Below are 17774 nucleotides of genomic sequence, written 5' to 3'. Positions count from 1 at the left end.
ATATTTTAACTATTACCACACCAAACTTATAAAGCACTACAGAATATGCTGGCGCTATATAAATGCTAATAATACAAATAACAGTATACACTTTGTATAGAAGTTTAGCTTTATTGAAGCAATTACTTGTACCCCTCCCTCTGTCCCCCATATTCTATTCCCCATATGATTAATTATTATTGTATTCCTGACCCTATAGTGTTAAAACCAGCATCTAGCCCCCTGGGCCCTTCATGCCTCCATAAATATAGCAACATCTCACTGTTTTCAAGCCAGAAGCTGTAGATCTGCATGCTGACGGCCTCAAAATAAAACAAGCAGTCTGCTGACATCATCAGAAGTGGTAGCCTGATCCAATCACAGTGTTTCTCCATAGGATTGGCTGAGACTGATAAAGAGGCAGATCAGGGGCAGAGCCAGCACAATTCAAACACAGCCCTGGCCAATCACTATCTCCTCATAGAGATGGATTGAATCAATGAATCTCTATGAGGAAAGTTCAGTGTCTGCATGCAGAGGGAGGAGACACTGAATGTTTGGATGCATTTTAGGCAGCCATGACCCAAGAAGGATCTCTAACAGCTATCTGAGGAGTGGCCAGTGAAGTTATCACTAGGCTGTAATGTAAACACTGCTTTTTCTCTGAAAAGACAGTGTTTACAGCAAAAAGCCTGAAGGGAATGATTATACTCACCAGAACAAATTCAATAAGCTGGAGTTGCTCTGGTGACTATAGTGTCCCTTTAACCCCTTAAGGACCAAACTTCTGGAATAAAAGGGAAAAATGACATGTCAGACATGCCATGTGTCCTTAAGGGGTTAAAAAAAGCATGCTAATTAATATATTATTATGTGTATGTTAATAATATATATTATCATGTGTCTTTATTCAATGCTTTTTATGGGCATCTCCTAAACACTGTTTTAATTTGCAGGGGTTACATGCTGGATATCCCCCAAAATCCCTTTGAGAAAAATCTGAATGAATTATTGTGTTGTTGTTTCTTCATCATAAGGCATTGACGGGGTTATTTACTATAGTGAGAATTGTTGGGAATTCAAAGTGAATGTCACATTTAAAGTAGTTGAACTGGAAAAATTCTCCAATTCAACTTTGTTTCCAATTCGGCTACTTTCACCATAAGTTTGAAACTCACTTTGAATTCAACTTGAATTTCCTACAGTATTCACTTAAATTAATAATAGTGTATATGTATATTTCTTACAACCGTCAAATTCACCAGCACTGTTGGATGGGAATTGGAAAGAAAGAGGATAATTTACAAAAAAAAGTGTAAAGAAAAAATATATATATATTTTATTGGAACGGTTTGCATGTAGTTTATTATCTACTGACTGTTTTAAAATGAAAAATAAAGGAGCCCCATGACAGGTTTCATTCAATATTACTTTCGTGTATGTGTGTGGAGGACCTACTGTTTCTGATTGGGGTGCACATCCAGCACTATCCATTGACACAATGTGGTGGTTGAAAATTCTAAAATTGCAGAATTCACAGTGGAAACCAAGTCAACAGGAACACTATTGTTTTGTGTTATAATGCCTCCACCTTTAGAACATTTCACCATTTTGTAAATGGCCTTCTTCCAGCCATTTTGAAATTCCCTTTCTTCCAAACACTCATATTATGTCATGAACATCTGTAAGTACAGAATTATATGCTTAATGGTTGGCATATGAACAAACATGTTCTATCTAGATGATCACACTCCTTACATTTTGTGATTCCTCCTATTTAGTTGGAGCAGTTCAAACTTGACAACCAGGAAGTTGGTTTTGGGACAGCCACTCGAGCACTGGAACAAGCCATGGAAAAGACAGAAGCTAACATCATATGGGTGAATGAAAACAAAGTACATGTTCTGGAATGGTTCAAAAATGCAATAAAATAAAAATAGTAAAAAAAAAAAAAAAAAAACTTTTGAAACTCACCATCTTGCACATGATAAGAGCAAGTTTACAAACCTTTTGTGCCTCCTAATCAAACTGTTAACATTCCTTCTTTATGTGTGAAATGGAGCATTGAATTGTGGGACACAATTTGCCTCTCACAAATGAATATGAACCAGCAATCTTCAGTGAACATGTGTCATGGGTTTCTATGAATTAACTTTAAAAGTGATGGAGAAATCCCTTTTTTGCCAAAAGAAAAATCAATCTTTATATCACTCAGGGTTTTAAATCTGCAATTACCTTTAACCCCTTAAGGACACATGCCATGTGTGACATGTCATGATTCCCTTTTATTCCAGAAGTTTGGTCCTTAAGGGGTTTAAGACACAAACATCTTGATACTTTATTTATACTTTTACAATCTATATGTAAATAATTAGGTATATAATTTCCATAAAATGCAAAATTAAGACCAAATGCAATCAAAAATGTGAATGTTTATTTCTTCTGTTTTGCTTTATAGAATGTAAATTAAAAATGAACCAAGTCAAAATGTCATCTTTTTTTCTGCACAATTCATTCTTGTTTAAAAAAAAAAAAAAAATTACTATGGAAATATTAAGATAATTTAAAACAAATCATAAGTAGCTCTGTATCATCAGAGACGCATCAACATACAAGAATCTGAATCAATAAACCATTTTGTCTCACAATTGTCAGCCCAAATTTGACATCACATATTAAAGGAACACTCTAAAGTCAAAAATACAAACTTTTTATTTTTAACATTAAAGTTTTCTCCTATCTACTGCAGATTTCCCTACCGTCAGTAAATAAAATAAACAAAACGTTATTACTTACCTTTCTTCCTTCCCCGTGCCAGTCTCTCTTCAGCTGTCACTCCTTCCCATCTCCTTATAGAGATGCTTTGGTTTAATGCTCCTCCATTTGGCATCTTTAAGCAATGTATGAAGTTGGTTCTGCAAAACCAGCCAGCAAGGTATTCTAGTGACCGTCTGAAACATTAGAGATTTCCTTTGGGATAAATGTAAACAATGCCTTTTTTTCAGAACAATTTTCCGACTGTATCGACAGACTTTTTGTGTCATAACCACTAAATTGCATGATTTTGCTATTACATGACGAAAAGTCATGATTTTATTAAAGACACGGAGGCGAGTATTGCATATCACTTTCTTTACTGTCCACCAATAGCAGCAAAGGATATAAGCAGAATGAAAAAACAATGAACATACAGTGACATAGGCCCCTCCTGCACAGGTCCCAGTATAATAGGCAGCACTTCCCTTCCATTTCCCTCTTTCTGAAGATGCATCACTATACACAGAGTCCAAAACAGGAACAGCAATATAGTCCAGAGATAAACGAAAAACATAGAAACTTCAACCCAAGAGGAGGATCATAACATCAATTAACATGGAAGCACAACTTGATGACTGCCGACCAAACTGTATTCGCAGGGAGAGATCTTCGCATGCTGAAACCAGACATTCCACCGGAGCAGATTAGGCTGTGAAAACATAAAAAACAGGAGCCCAAGGGTTAAACCGGTACTTGAGACTGACATCAAGGCCAAACAGAGCAAGGCCCCACCAATATCTGCAGAGAAATAACCAGATAGACCCACACTGACATAGTTACATAGTCAAATCTCTTCCAACACAGATCCCACTTACCGTACCAATCAAAGCGATACTTGTCACCTATATATTGAAATAAACTGGGGGGGGGGGGGGGGAACAAACAAGTCATAACCTGAGTAGTATAAAATGGGTGGGACAATACTCGCCTCCGTGTCTTTAATAAAATCATGACTTTTCGCCATGTAATAGCAAAATCATGCAATTTTATGACAAGACACGGAGGCTCATATTGCAAGTTTAACCCCTTAAGGACCAAACTTCTGGAATAAAAGGGAAAAATGACATGTCAGACATGTCATGTGTCCTTAAGGGGTTAAAGCTGACCGACTACTGCCGCGAACGTATAAGGAACCGGTCTGAAGTAGAATTCCCGAAAAACCGATTCCCTCGACCAGTCGGCCATCTTCATGAGGTCCTCTAGGCGCGCGCCTGAAGCCATCATTGAAGATGCCGAGGCCCCCCTGATCGAATGGGCGCCGAAAATCGCAGTGTCAATACCGGCTTGAGAGAGTAGCCATTTAACCCATCGACACAAAGTGGTGCTAGTTACGGGTTGAAACAGCGGACGGGTAGATAAAAATAGATGGGGGGAGGATGCGGAATGGTGTAGCTTGGTGCGATCCTCATATGCGCGTAGGCAAGCCACCGGACATAGCGCCGGTGTGGTGGGGAAATTCGGATAAGATACTGACCTAATAGACGTTTTGGTGCGTCTGCTGATATTGAATATCACTCCATTTGGGGTATATGATCTGGCATTAAAGTCCAGTGCTCGGACATCCGAGACCCTCTTACAGGAGATGAGACAAAACAAACAGACCAGCTTGACTGATAGTTGTCTTAGGGAGTGTGCGGAATTAGTGGGCCAAGAAGCGAGGAAGGATAACACCACCGATACATCCCAGGTCGCGGTGTAGCACGGTCTGGGTGGCCGAGAGAGGCGAGAACCTTTGAGGAGCCGGCACACCAAGGGGTGCTGGCCCGCCGGGCAGCCATCGAACCCCTGATGTGTTGAGGAGATGGCTGATCGATATAGGTTGATGGTCCTGTATGCCTTACCTGCTTCAAAGAGCAGGTAAACTGCAGTTACAGGGGCTGAAACGGGATCCATGTCTCGAGCCAGGCATCAACCAGCCCAAGCTCGCCAAGCTGACCCATATGCCCGTCTAGTGCCGGGAGCCCATGCCGCTGCCAGTAGGCGTCTTGTAGTGTCCGAAACTCCCTGGACCTCCCAGGGTCCAGGGAAGCATATAGGAGGTCTCCGCTCCAAACCTGCAGGAAGGGGTCCACTGCCTCCAGCCTCCAGCTGAAGAATCGTGGGAGCTGGGTGTTGAGCTGGGAGGCGAATAGGTCTATAGCAAAAGGTTCCCAAAGAGACGATATACTGGAAAACACATTCGTGTCCAATTTCCAGTTGTTGGCATCCGATAGATATCGTGAGCCCCAGTCCGCCTGGACGTTGTTTAGCCCTGGCAGGTATTCCGCTTGAACCACCAGGTCCCGGTCTAAGCAAAAGTCCCAGAAGTATTTCGCCAATCTGGCCAAGACCGCAGATTGAGTACCACCCAAGTGGTTGACATACCTCACTGCTGATACATTGTCCATGCGGAGGTGGATGCATGTATGGGCTCGGTCCCTCGCGAAGCTGCGGATCGCGAAGGAGTCTGCCAAGAGTTCCAGTGCGTTGATGTGGAGTCGGGATTCGGATTCCGACCAGCGACCCCCTGTCGCCACACCCTCGCAATGAGCCCCCCAGCCATGGAGGCTCGCATCTGAGTCGATGGTGAACTCCGTCATGGAGCTGAAGATTGCCCTGCCGTTCCAAGCAGATAGGTTGAGGATCCACCATCGCAATTTGTCCTTTGTCTCCTTGTCTAGCGATACCAGGTCCGCGTAGGATGCGCCGGCCCTCAGGTGAGCTATTTTTAAGCGTTGCATCGCACGGTAATGGAACGGACCTGGGAACACTGCCTGAATGGAGGCTGCTAGGAGGCCGATGAGGCGCGCCAGTTGCCTCAAGGTGAGTTGCGGGTGTATGAGAGCCCTGTGGAGCTCCTTGCGTACTGAATGAGTCTTGGACCCTGGAAGGCTCAAAGTGGCCGCCTCCGTATCCACTAGGAATCCCAAGAATTCCATACGAGTGGCACGACTTTTCCTGGTTGATAATGAAACCCATTTGAGAGAGCAGGTTCATTGCCAGCCGCAGGTGTGCCAGAAGTATGTAGCGATCCTGGGCCATGAGCAGGATGTCATCTAGGTATATGATTAGACCAATGCCTCGACTGCGTAGCCAGGCCATAGCTGGGCGCAGCAGTTTTGTGAAGCACCATGGTGCCAAAGGGCAGGCATGTGAACCTCCAAGTCTCTGTCCGCCAATGGAAATGCAGGAGATCTCAGGATGCTATAGGCACGGTGAGATATGCATCCTTGAGATCCAGCTTTACCAACCAGTCCCCCTGAAGGAGTAAATCTCTCAGCAGATGGATACCCTCCATCTTGAAATGGCAGTACCTGACCATAGCATTGAGAGGGCGCAGGTTTATGACTGGGTGCATTTGGCCGCCCTTCTTTTCCACTAGGAAAATATTGCTTACGACTCCCGTGGAGTCCGGAGGTGCCCGTTCTATCACTCTCTTGGTGAGGAGCGAGCATAGCTCGCCGTCGAGTGACCTGCGATCCCGGACGGGAGAAGCAGATCGTTCAAGGAGAAGGGATAGTTACAGGGTTCCCTACAAGGTCTATGTGGAAACCTCGAATGGTGTTTAGTACCCAGGGGTCGGAGGTTATCTGTGCCCAGGCTGGGAAAAAATGTTGGAGTCTGCCCCCTACATAAACATGCGAAGAAATATGAGGTATGAGTAAACTCACCATAGGGTCTTCTGGAGCTGGTGTTACCACGGAAGCCTCTGGATTGCCACGGGCGTCCGCGTGATGGGAAGAATGGGGAGCAGGTACTTGTCTCCTGGAAATTGGAGCAGTGCTGAAAAGAGCCTCATCCTGAGCCACGGGACTGAAAGTACGACCGGCCGGACAGACGGCTCCTGCATCTGCCGGCCCTGGTGGAGACCCGTCCCTGAAAAAGCCGTCTCATGGAGGCTTGGGCCTTATCAAGGGCCGTAAATGCCCCCACAAAGCGCCCCAGGTCTTTAATGAAGGAGTCGCCAAATAGTAATCCTGGTGCATCCTTCCCAGCCTCTGTTAGGGCAAGGTTGGCCAGTTTAGGCTCTATTTTAAACAAAATGGCTTTGCGCCGTTCAATAGAGAGGGAGGTGTTTACGCTCCCGGCAATACAAAAAGCCCTTTGGACCCAACCATGGAGGTCTTCGGAGTCAACCATATGGTTTCCAGCTCTGGCATCCTTCGCCAGTTCGAAAAGTTTTGCCAGTGGGACAAATATGTCTAAATGTTTATCCTGGCATGCTTTCTGGGCAGAGTCTAGGCTCTTACGTGGGTTCCAGCCCAATTTAGTTAGGAACTGGGTCATTTTCGGATCAACTTCAGGGGTATCACAGACTTTATTTGGCACCATAGGCCTTGGGCACTCTGCCCTCAGTTTATTCCGTGCCGCTTTACTAAGCGGGCGTCGTACACAATTTTCAAGGTACTTGGCTACATGGTCCGCTGGGAGCCACTCCACTGACCTCGGATGGTGAACCTCATCTGGGTTGAAGAGAGGTTCGCCCAACGGATCCAATAGGGTGGACCCCGCAGTTGCGGGGTGAAGCGCCCCCGTGTCACCTCCGGACGTCTCTGCCTGAGCAGAGGGAAGGAGGTCAAGGCCCAGTTCAGCGGTCTCAACATCTGATTCGTCATCTGACTCAACCATAGCCTCCTCACCTGACCCGATTTCTGAGTCGGAGTCACTCTCATGTTGAGCTCTAGCACATTTCCAGAGCCGCGCCCGTTCTGCCTGGCGCAGAAAGGCTCTTTTGTGTGGGTGGGACACGCTTTCTGGGGTGACTGTAGGTATGCCAGTCGTAACAGTTCTGGAGGCAGAGGGGTGTTTGGATTTATGGGTTCGCCTTCTTGGGTGCGCCCTCAGACAGGTCCATAGTGGGACGCGGAAGAGGCGTCGTGGAACCTGACATTTGCGCATCCAAAGGATGTGGCAGGAGGGCCTGGGAGACGGTAGGGGAGAGGGTAGAAGACATGGACCCCATGGCTGCCGTAATGGCATCTGTCATCGAGCGCGGTAGCGCCAAGAATTGGTCCCCTTCAGGTTGGGTGGGTCTATCTGTCAGAGTAGATGGCGTGTCATAGATGACAGGGGTCTCTCCCAAAGGCAAAGGGGCATCTATCACCCCAGAGGGTGGTGAGCTGGAAGGCATCCTGGGTTTGGGCATATTGGATGCAGCTCAATATTCCTACCAGTGAGTTTACAGGGTAGTAAGGGTTAGTCACTCAAACAATAGGGAAAGAGAATGATAGGGATCTCACCAGGGTCCAGACCAGAAGCACACAGACACACACGAGGTAGTATGAGAGATAGGAAGTTGAAAAATGGCCGCCGTGAGTCTCGTGAAGTGAATTCGTCAATAGAAAAGAACCGAATGTGCGGTAAAATAGGCGAATTCGTGTGAATAAAACAGATGAATGTAAAACAGACAAATGAGTAAACCGCACGAACCAATTAGTCAAACGCGGCAAATAGGCGAATGTTGCTACATGCCGGTGAAACTAACGAATGTTCTGTGTTCGTGAATTTAGCCGGACAGCATGATTCATGCACAAAACAGTCGAACATAACGGAGAAAAGCAGAGCAAAATGGCGCCAGAGGACAGGGAGAGTAGAGATGGCGAGAAAAGAGATAAGAGATAAGAGCAAATCATAGAAAAAAGCCAAACTGAGAGCGCATAGATAGATATTTCACACAGAAGGTCTGGAACCCTGGAAGGCAACAGTTTGTATATACAGACATATAATAAACATAAATAGATAAACTGAGGAGAAAAGATTCCTTAACAGAAACAAATAAAAGAATAGTATTGAATCTGTCAATAAAGAGGAAACAATAGAACAATAAATTACAATAAATAGCAGAATAACAACCACAACTGACAGAATAAACAAGAAATCAATGAGAAAAAAATGTGAGCTGTTACTTATCTTTGGAGCAGCAAAGAAAGAGGGAATGGAAGGGAAGTGCTGCCTATTATACTGGGACATGTGCAGGGAGGGGCCTATGTCACTGTATGTTAATTGTTTTTTTCATTCTGTTTATATCCTTTGCTGCTATTGGTGGACAGTAAAGAAAGGGATATGCAATTTAAGCCTCCGTGTCTTGTCATTCTTGTGCACACAGTGTCCCTTTACATTTTGCAAGTGTTTTCAGGGTAATTGTCTTATAATACTGTATCAAATTTTACCATTTAGTTAAATCATCAATTGCAACAATTTCCTTGCATGGAACAAGGATGGATTCAGAAGAGGCTAAGTAGCTGCTCTGTTCTTCTAGATCAGGGGTAGGCAACCTTCAGCACTCCAAATATTATAGACTACATCTCCCACAATGCTCTTGCAGTCATGATGCAGGTAATGCATCAGAGGAGATAACGTCTGCAACATATATACAGTATTTTCAAGAAATACCTCCCTAGCATCTTCAGTACAGCTTTCACAATGAGACATGTTGACTGAATTGTTTTAAAATTACTTTGTTGTTAATCCTTCAAAACAAGTGCCTGAAATGCTGTAATTAATTGTGTGTATGGTTAATAGAATGTAATATATCTGATGTGTATTTAATATTTGTGCCCGGTTTCTGGGTACGATGAGCCATTGAAACATTTTTGAGAATTTTGTTCTATGAGAAATTATAATCCTACATACATACTATACCATTCCATTGCTTCTTTAATGTCTTGCCGTTCACAATTTACTTTATTTGCACAGTTGACTAAAGTTCAGAATATTCCTTTCCAAACAGATGTCTTTCCTACTATAAAACCAAATGGCCCAAAGACAAAATTCATATCTAAATTAGACGTTTTATGCTATCATCGTACGCTAACAACATTAATTACTAGTTTTAACCTGTTCTCAGAGTTAGAACGGACTTCATAAAGTGTTCTAAAAAGTGATTTTGTCATTATTTTGATTCTATTTATTAAAGTGTTTTAAAAGGTGATCGTTTTCTTTATAATATCTTCCACAAGCTTTTGCAGGAACATGCATTTCAGAAAACTGCCAAATTTAGAGTGGTGGAAGAAAGAGAATGAAACAGAACTTTTGTGTCTGATAAAGTTGTGGAAAGACTGATAAATTAGTTTAGTCGCTTAGAAATATATTTAAAAATGACTATTAGGGCACAAAAGAAGCAACAGATGGGTACAAAGGTCAGACACTCGACTCCCCAAGTGCAAATACAAATAAAAAGCACTGTTTCATAGCTATACCCACAAAGAAAACATGCATGCATTTAATTATGCATTTGTTAATTGGGGGTGTGTCTAAAAACAGCTTGCAAAACCTGTAGTTCTCTTGTCTGAAGCCTCTGCAAGACCTTCCTTTCATACCCTGCCCAGATGTCGTGTGACCAATCACAGACTTCCCAATGCAGCTCAATGAGAAATCTTTCCAAGGCAGGTGCCTCTGGGCCATTTAGCTCAACTGAGCTCTACACATCAGGAAGTAACAGAATTGGTTGTCTGACAACCAGGAGGGAGTAACAACATTAATTAATAAAATTAAAATATATAAAAAATAAAAAAAAATATTAATATATAAAAGTGGCAATTTCCATTAAAATCTGCATTTTTTTTGTAAAATGAAAAAAGAAGATACACTCTTCACTCATAAAGCACTTCCGCAAGCTAAAGTGCTTTAGGGGCCTGGAGTGTACCTTTAATAAATTGCACCAAAAATCAAATAAAAAAAGCTTTAAAAATCAATGATGCATCAGTTCCATACATTGGGGACCCATTCAAATAGCTATATTATTTATTTCTTGCTATGATACCAGCTTTGCATCACCATGCATTTGGCAGTGTAGTTGAGATGTATTATTAGAACATCATTTTCTTCATTTCCATCTAACTTGTATATTATACTCACAGTGCCCCAGATCCTGAGCTGTTCTTTTCTTGATTCCAGTAACTGTACTCTAGGACCAAAAGAGCCACGTTGCAAACAATATGCTGTCAGGGTTGTATAAAGTCGTAATTATTGTACAAGTTCTACTTTTTGGGTTGCCTTGCTGAAATGTCAGGATGAATTTTCAATCATTGCTTTACATCCATGTTTGCTGCAAAATATAATAGAAGCCATGGTTATTTTCTATATTGTTCTTCGGAGGTGTTCCAATTCAAATAGTTTTTATCCATGTTGGTAAAACTCTATCAACAGTTAATAAGATCTTTGTATGAATGGTTTTCCTTAATAGAAATCCTTTTGAAGCGTGGTTTATCATTTTGTATGAAGACCTCAAATTGAGTACAGGGCCATAATAACAGCCCGATAATGTGAAAACTGCCCCACCCACAGTGTTAAAGCTACAAACAAATAATGCATATTGTGTTTTGCATTTCTAACAGCGGCAAAACCATATTTACATTTTCTGTAAAAACAAGAGTTGCAGTGGATTAACATATACTCTACCTTTAACCTTTGATGAAGAGTTTTAGAGCCTCCCATGCAAGGTTTTACTGTGTACATTAAAGAATTATATGGTTAAATTAAAAAAGAATTCAACAAAAATAAAATCAATCTTAAAAAATAAAATCAAGCTGAATTTAAGTTTCATGTCAAACAAGGTTTTAAAGTAAGGATTGTCCTTTGGAGGTGTGGACTGTGCAGTTACAGAGTGTAGGAGATGTAATGGTGACCTGGGACAATGGGACTCTTTTACTGAAATGTTTTTTCAATTTATGTAACGGCCATGAGCTAATTTTGCAATGCAGATACATCTGGCAGAGGGCAGATCCCCAGTAAGAAGTCAATCCATTACTAAATGGTTTGTGTACTTACATTGGGTGGTGCTAAGGCATTCCTGGCACCATTAGTACACTATAGCTGTTATGGTACTTGGAGTGCTCCTTTGAGCATGGTTGATAGAAACACAAGCATGATCTCAGCAAATTCAACATGGGCCAAGAAAAATTAGTTTAAAAAAAAAGAGAAAACAGAACCATAAAGGTGAAGCAGAGTCATGGAGAACGCCAAGCAATTAGCATACTTCCAAAGTTAGGGAAGGTCAGAACACAAAACCCTTGGACATGCTAGTTTAAGTTATAGTTTTACTTATAGTTGTTATAGTTAAATATTGTTCATGTGATAAAATGAAATGCATGCCACTGAGACAAGGTTACATTCTGTTACATGATTTCATGACTACTACTCAATAAAATGTGTATGGATTGCATGCATCTCTGACCACCAATGGCTGTCTGCAGGTGAAAGGTATGTGCTTGTGTGAGTTTTTCCAACTCTGTAGCGTGACAATCATAATAGTTGTGACATATTGTCACCCTGTTCAGAAGTCCAGGACTTCTTGCCCTATCATAAAATCGAGGCACACTCCCTTTGCATTTATCTTTCTTTCTTTTATTCATCTCGGGATGCAGGGGGAGAAGTTGGGTTGTAAGACTATGAGATCCATGTGTCATGTAATTAAATTGTTACTAAGCACCAGGAACATTTCACCATGAGGTAGTTTCTTTGCATTCACAGAGTGCAGATTGTACACATTATATGATCCACGTACACATCTGGAACTACTAGGTGAAAAGTCTGTCCTACACAAATTTCTGCTGGATCTTATCTCTCAGAACTTAAAAATGTGTCAGCAGAATTTAAGACAACCTACAAACAGATGTTCTCTCACTACAATTTCGAATGAGATCAATTGGCAAGGGAGTCTGTAAAATGTAAGCAGTATTAACATATCAAAGCTTGTGTATAAGAAGTTTAAAGAGAAATCAAAAAGTATGAGAAGTAAATTCTAAATTACACATCAAACATATTTTTCAAAGTATCTTCAGCTCTTAAATTAAAGATCTCCTGTTTCAGATATGGCAATATTTTAAGTCTAAGAAGAACAATTCTGCTGGACTACAGTAACCATTTTGTTGAATAAGTGAAAAGTACCAGACCATCTATAAAAACACACTCTCTCTGTAGTTTATCAATCCTATAATGTGTGGAATGGGACATTTGGTCAATAATCAACATAATCTCCCCCTTCCAACTTTTCCAAGGTAACATTTGTTGAACAGAACAAGGGCCACTGCAATCCCCATAGTTTTTCATGTGAATTCCAAAAAAGTACAAATACACTCATATATTTATACAGTTTAGATAATTAAATCACTCTTCACAATACATACATTATCCTGCAAAATAATAATAAATAAATGAAAAGGAGCTCAGAAAATAAGTATATATTGTGAAAATAAGTTAGACGCTCGTGACTGTTTTAAAATTAGAAGATTCAGTTGCACTCACACTTTGGATAGTTTTAAGATCATTTGGGTGACATTATTTTACTCTGGATGTCCAATTTTCTTAAATTCATACATTTGAAAAAAGAATTAACAGGTACAGATTGAGTGTCAATAGCAGACTTAAAAATATGAAATACTCCTCATGTGATCTGGACTCCAGTAACTCCCTGGACTGAAAGGAAGGGAGGGCATGACTGCTGGCCAGCAGTAAGGGGGTGGCCATAGGAGATACTATGTCTCAAAAGGGGGATAAAAAGGACTGAGCAGGGAGGGGACTCACCAGTAAGCCATAAGAAGTTCAGTGGATCCTGGCTTTTTTCCCGCCTAAAAAATAAAAAAAATACAAATGTAATTGATAATTATTAATTACTTTGGCTTGCGGAAGGCTTGATAGGAGTTGGGATCCCAGTACAGCATGGTGTTGGATGGAACAATGGTGTCCCAGGAGGCACTGGTTGGTATGCTGAGGGCTTACCTGTAGTCTCATGGCCGGAGGAAGATCGGGGGCTGCAGTGATGAAGAGGACGGCGGATGATCCCCCTGCAGACGGTCGGAGGGCCAGGTGGTCAAAGCCTCTGACGCGGTTATCCCCCAGTCCAGTGAGGAGGGGTGGTACCCGGCGCGGATATCGGAGACTGGACCACCCAGACAGACTGGTGCTGCAGAGGTCCCTCGGGCATGGTCGCTCAAGCAGGGAACCAGAGGTGAGGACCCAAGATGACGCCGGCATGGCGGTACGCTCGAGGAGTCCAGCCGCAGACTGATGACGTTGGACGTAGCGCCGCGGGGAGCGTATGTGACGCTGGCACGTCTGCCTCCACAGCCTTTCCAGCGAGTCGGAAACCCCGGAGGAGGAACCAGGAGACAGGAAACTCTACCGGATGCGGGCAGGAGGCACAGAAGGAGCGGAGCCAGTTGGGGAGACTCAGATTCAGACTCTGGAACAGAGTTGGAGGATGAGGCAATCCTACCTGCAGTGCAGGAGCCAGCTGGACATCTCTCCAGGGGTGAGTTGACGTGCACTAGCGTCTGGGGCGAGTTGCCAGGAGAACAGGTTTTACATAGTTACATAGTTACATAGTTAGATAGCTGAAAAGAGACTTGCGTCCATCAAGTTCAGCCTTCCTCACACCTGTTTTTTGCTGTTGATCCAAAAGAAAAAAAAAAAAAAAAAAAAAAAAACCCAGTTTAAAGCACAATTTTGCAACAAGCTAGGACAAAAAATTCCTTCTTGACCCCAGAATGGCAGTCAGATTTATCCTTGAATCAAGCAGTTATTACCCTACATTGAAAGATTATATCCTTGAATATTCTGTCTTTGCAAGTATGCATCTAGTAGCTGTTTGAACATCTGTATGGACTCTGATAAAACCACTTCTTCAGGCAGAGAATTCCACATCCTGATTGTTCTTACAGTAAAAAACCCTTTCCTTTGCCTTAGACGAAATCTTCTTTCTTCCAGTCTAAACGCATGGCCTCGTGTCCTATGTAAAGTCCGGTTTGTGAATAGATTTCCACACAATGGTTTGTATTGGCCCCGAATATATTTGTATAATGTTATCATATCCCCTCTCAGGCGACGTTTTTCTAAACTAAATAGGTTTAAATTTGTTAACCTTTCTTCATAGCTGATATGTTCCATTCCTTTTATTAATTTTGTAGCCCGCCTCTGCACTTTTTCTAGTGCCATGATATCCTTCTTTAGAACAGGTGCCCAAAATTGCACAGCATATTCAATATGTGGTCTTACCAGTGATTTATAGAGAGGCAAAATGATATTCTCGTCCCGAGAATGAATGCCCTTTTTCATGCATGACAATACCTTACTGGCCTTGGCCACTGCTGATTGACATTGCACATTGTTGCATAGTTTGTTGTCTATAACAATTCCCAAGTCCTTTTCATGTGTTGTTATCCCTAATTCGCTTCCATTAAGGGTATACGTTGCTTGTGTATTCTTTATGCCGAAGTGCATAACTTTGCATTTTTCAACATTAAATTTCATCTGCCATTTGAGTGCCCAGTCCTCCAGTCTATCTAAATCCTTCTGCAGCAAAGTAATATCTTGCTCGCATTGTATTATTTTACAAAGTTTTGTGTCATCTGCAAACACTAAAACATGACTTTCAATGCTGTCTTCAAGATCATTTATAAAAATGTTAAATAGAAGGGGTCCCAGAACAGACCCCTGAGGGACACCACTTGCCACCTCTGTCCAGCTTGAAAATTTACCATTAACGACAACTCTTTGTATTCTGTTTTTAAGCCAATGTTCTACCCAAGAACAAGCATTTTCATCGAGACCGATTTCCTTGAGTTTGAACACTAATCTTTTGTGTGGAACTGTATCAAATGCCTTGGCAAAATCCAAATAGATCACATCCACTGCAACACCCTGATCTATACTTCTACTTACTTCTTCGTAGAACGCAATCAAGTTAGTTTGACATGACCCGTGCTTCATAAAACCGTGCTGATTTTTGATGATAACCATATTCTTCTCAAGGAATTCTTGAATATTATCCCTTAATAACCTTTCAAATATTTTACCAGCCACAGAAGTTAAGCTCACAGATCTATAATTTCCAGGCAAGGATTTTGAACCCTTTTTGAATATAGGAACCACATCTGCCTTCCTCCAATCCTCCGGAACACTTCCTGAAAGAAAAGAATCTTGAAAGATTAAAAACAGAGGTTCACTTATTTCTACACTTAGTTCCTTAAGTACACGTGGATGGATACCGTCAGGCCCTGGAGCTTTGTTTATATTAACTTTCTTTAGTTGCTGCAGCACATTGTCTTGAGTTAACCAATTACAATTATTCTGCAAGTTTTTAGTAGCAATCATTTGCACATCTATTGCCATGGGTTCTTCTTTAATATATACGGAGGAGAAATAGTTATTTAGAATTCCTGCCTTTTCTTGGTCTTCATTAACTAACACCCCCGTTTCAGTTTTAAGTGTACCTATACTTTCATTTTTGGGTTTTTTGGAATTTATGTACTTAAAAAATGCTTTGGGGTTGGTTTTGCTCTCTTTAGCTATCATTTTTTCATTTTGAAGTTTAGCAAGTTTAATTGCCTTTTTGCACGCATTATTTGCTTTCTTATATCTTTTATAAGATGCATCTGATTTGTCTGATTTAAATGCTTTAAATGCCCTTTTCTTATTTTTAATCTCTTGTTTTACTTCTCTACTAAGCCACATTGGTTTTAATTTGTTTCTTTTATACTTATTTCCCAATGGTACATACTGAGAAATGTACCTTTCTAATATTTGTTGGAAGATGATCCATTTATCCTCAGTGTTCTTTTCACTAAAGAGTTTATGCCAGTCAATATATTGTAAAGCTTCCCTTATCTTATTGAAATTGGCCTTTTTAAAATTATATGTTTTAGTATACCCCATGTGCTTTTGTTTTTTTGAGTTTATTTCAAAGGACACTATATTGTGATCACTATTTCCCAAGTGCTCACCTACTTGAATGTTGGTCAAAAGATCAACGTTGTTTGTTAAAACCAGGTCCAGACAAGCGTCCATTCTAGTTGGTGCTTGTACAAGTTGTGACATGAAGTTGTCATTTAACAAGTTTAAAAACCTAATTCCCTTTGCTGAGCTACTAGTCCCTATGTCCCAATTTATGTCTGGGTAATTAAAATCTCCAATAATTAAAGTGTTACCAAGATTTGCAGCTTTCTCAATTTGCTCAAACAGCTGTTGTTCCTCGTCAATATTAACATTAGGTGGTTTATAACATATCCCAACCAATAGTTGGTTTCCCTTCTTTTCCCCCAAGCAGATATTTACCCATAAAGCTTCCACATTTTCCTCATCGCATTCAATTTGCTTAAGATTTGGCTTTAAATCATGGTTGACATACAAACATACCCCACCACCCTTCTTGTTTTTCCTATCCTTCCTAAATAATGTGTACCCATTTAAGTTAACTGCCCAGTCATGTGTCTCATCCCACCATGTTTCAGTTATGCCTATTATATCATATTGTTTAGTGTATGCTAATGCCTCTAGTTCCCCCATTTTGTTATTTAGGCTCCTTGCATTAGTAAGCATACATTTAATATCATGCGTCTCTTGTTTATTTTGTGAATTACCAACATTACATAGCTTCTCTGTTTTAGGTTTGCTGCGCGCAGTATTAGAGAAGTTGCCGGGGGGGATGCAGGTGCAGGGTGCCAAAGCGGCTAGAGGTGGCTAGAGGAGTCCAAGGGCGGTATAGACCTAGTCTTCTAGGGTGTCTTATATCTCCCTTGGGCGTGCATGTCCCTGCCGAGACGCAGGAGAGGCTCTTGAATGGTGAGTATGTGGATTTCTTGTCGTTGGTTCCCCCAGACAGGGACTCGGTTGATAGGCCCTGTAGGAGGGATCCTCAGAAGGGCGGTAAGTCGAAGCAGATACCACGCATGTTTGGCAATTGATTGCAGGGGTTTAATATATTTGCTAGCGTGTTGGTGCATCGTTTTCCTGAAAAGGCTAGCTCCCTGTTTGGGTATCTGGATTTAATCTGGGGGGCCTATAAGATGTATGGGGGCCAATGTTGGTTTCGGTATGACCAACAACTTAGACAAAAAATGGCTGCGTGCCCGGGGATGGATTTTACCATGCAGTATGGTACCCAAAAAAGAAGCTGGCTCCTTCCGTTTGATCCATCACCTGTCCTACCCGGCTGAGGGATCGGTGAACGATGATATCGGGAAGGAGGTGTGCCGAGTGCAAAACGCGTCCTTTGATAGGGC

The 17774-nt window shown here is 41.7% G+C and overlaps 1 protein-coding gene across 1 annotated transcript in view; it reads left to right on the top strand.

Annotated features, from left to right (window-relative positions):
- LOC134603184 (aminopeptidase N-like) overlaps positions 1-2467 on the top strand; it is an 89901-nt gene extending 87434 nt beyond the window's left edge. Inside the window, exon 21 of the mRNA XM_063448917.1 lies at positions 1761-2467. Within this exon, the coding sequence (XP_063304987.1) occupies positions 1761-1913 (153 nt within the window). The 3' untranslated portion in view covers positions 1914-2467. The remainder of the gene's footprint in view (positions 1-1760) is intronic.
- Positions 2468-17774: the final 15307 nt, after the last annotated feature.

This window comes from Pelobates fuscus, chromosome 3, assembly GCF_036172605.1.
Source record: "Pelobates fuscus isolate aPelFus1 chromosome 3, aPelFus1.pri, whole genome shotgun sequence".
Taxonomy (NCBI): domain Eukaryota; kingdom Metazoa; phylum Chordata; class Amphibia; order Anura; family Pelobatidae; genus Pelobates; species Pelobates fuscus.
This window is presented reverse-complemented; position numbering and strand designations above follow the sequence as displayed.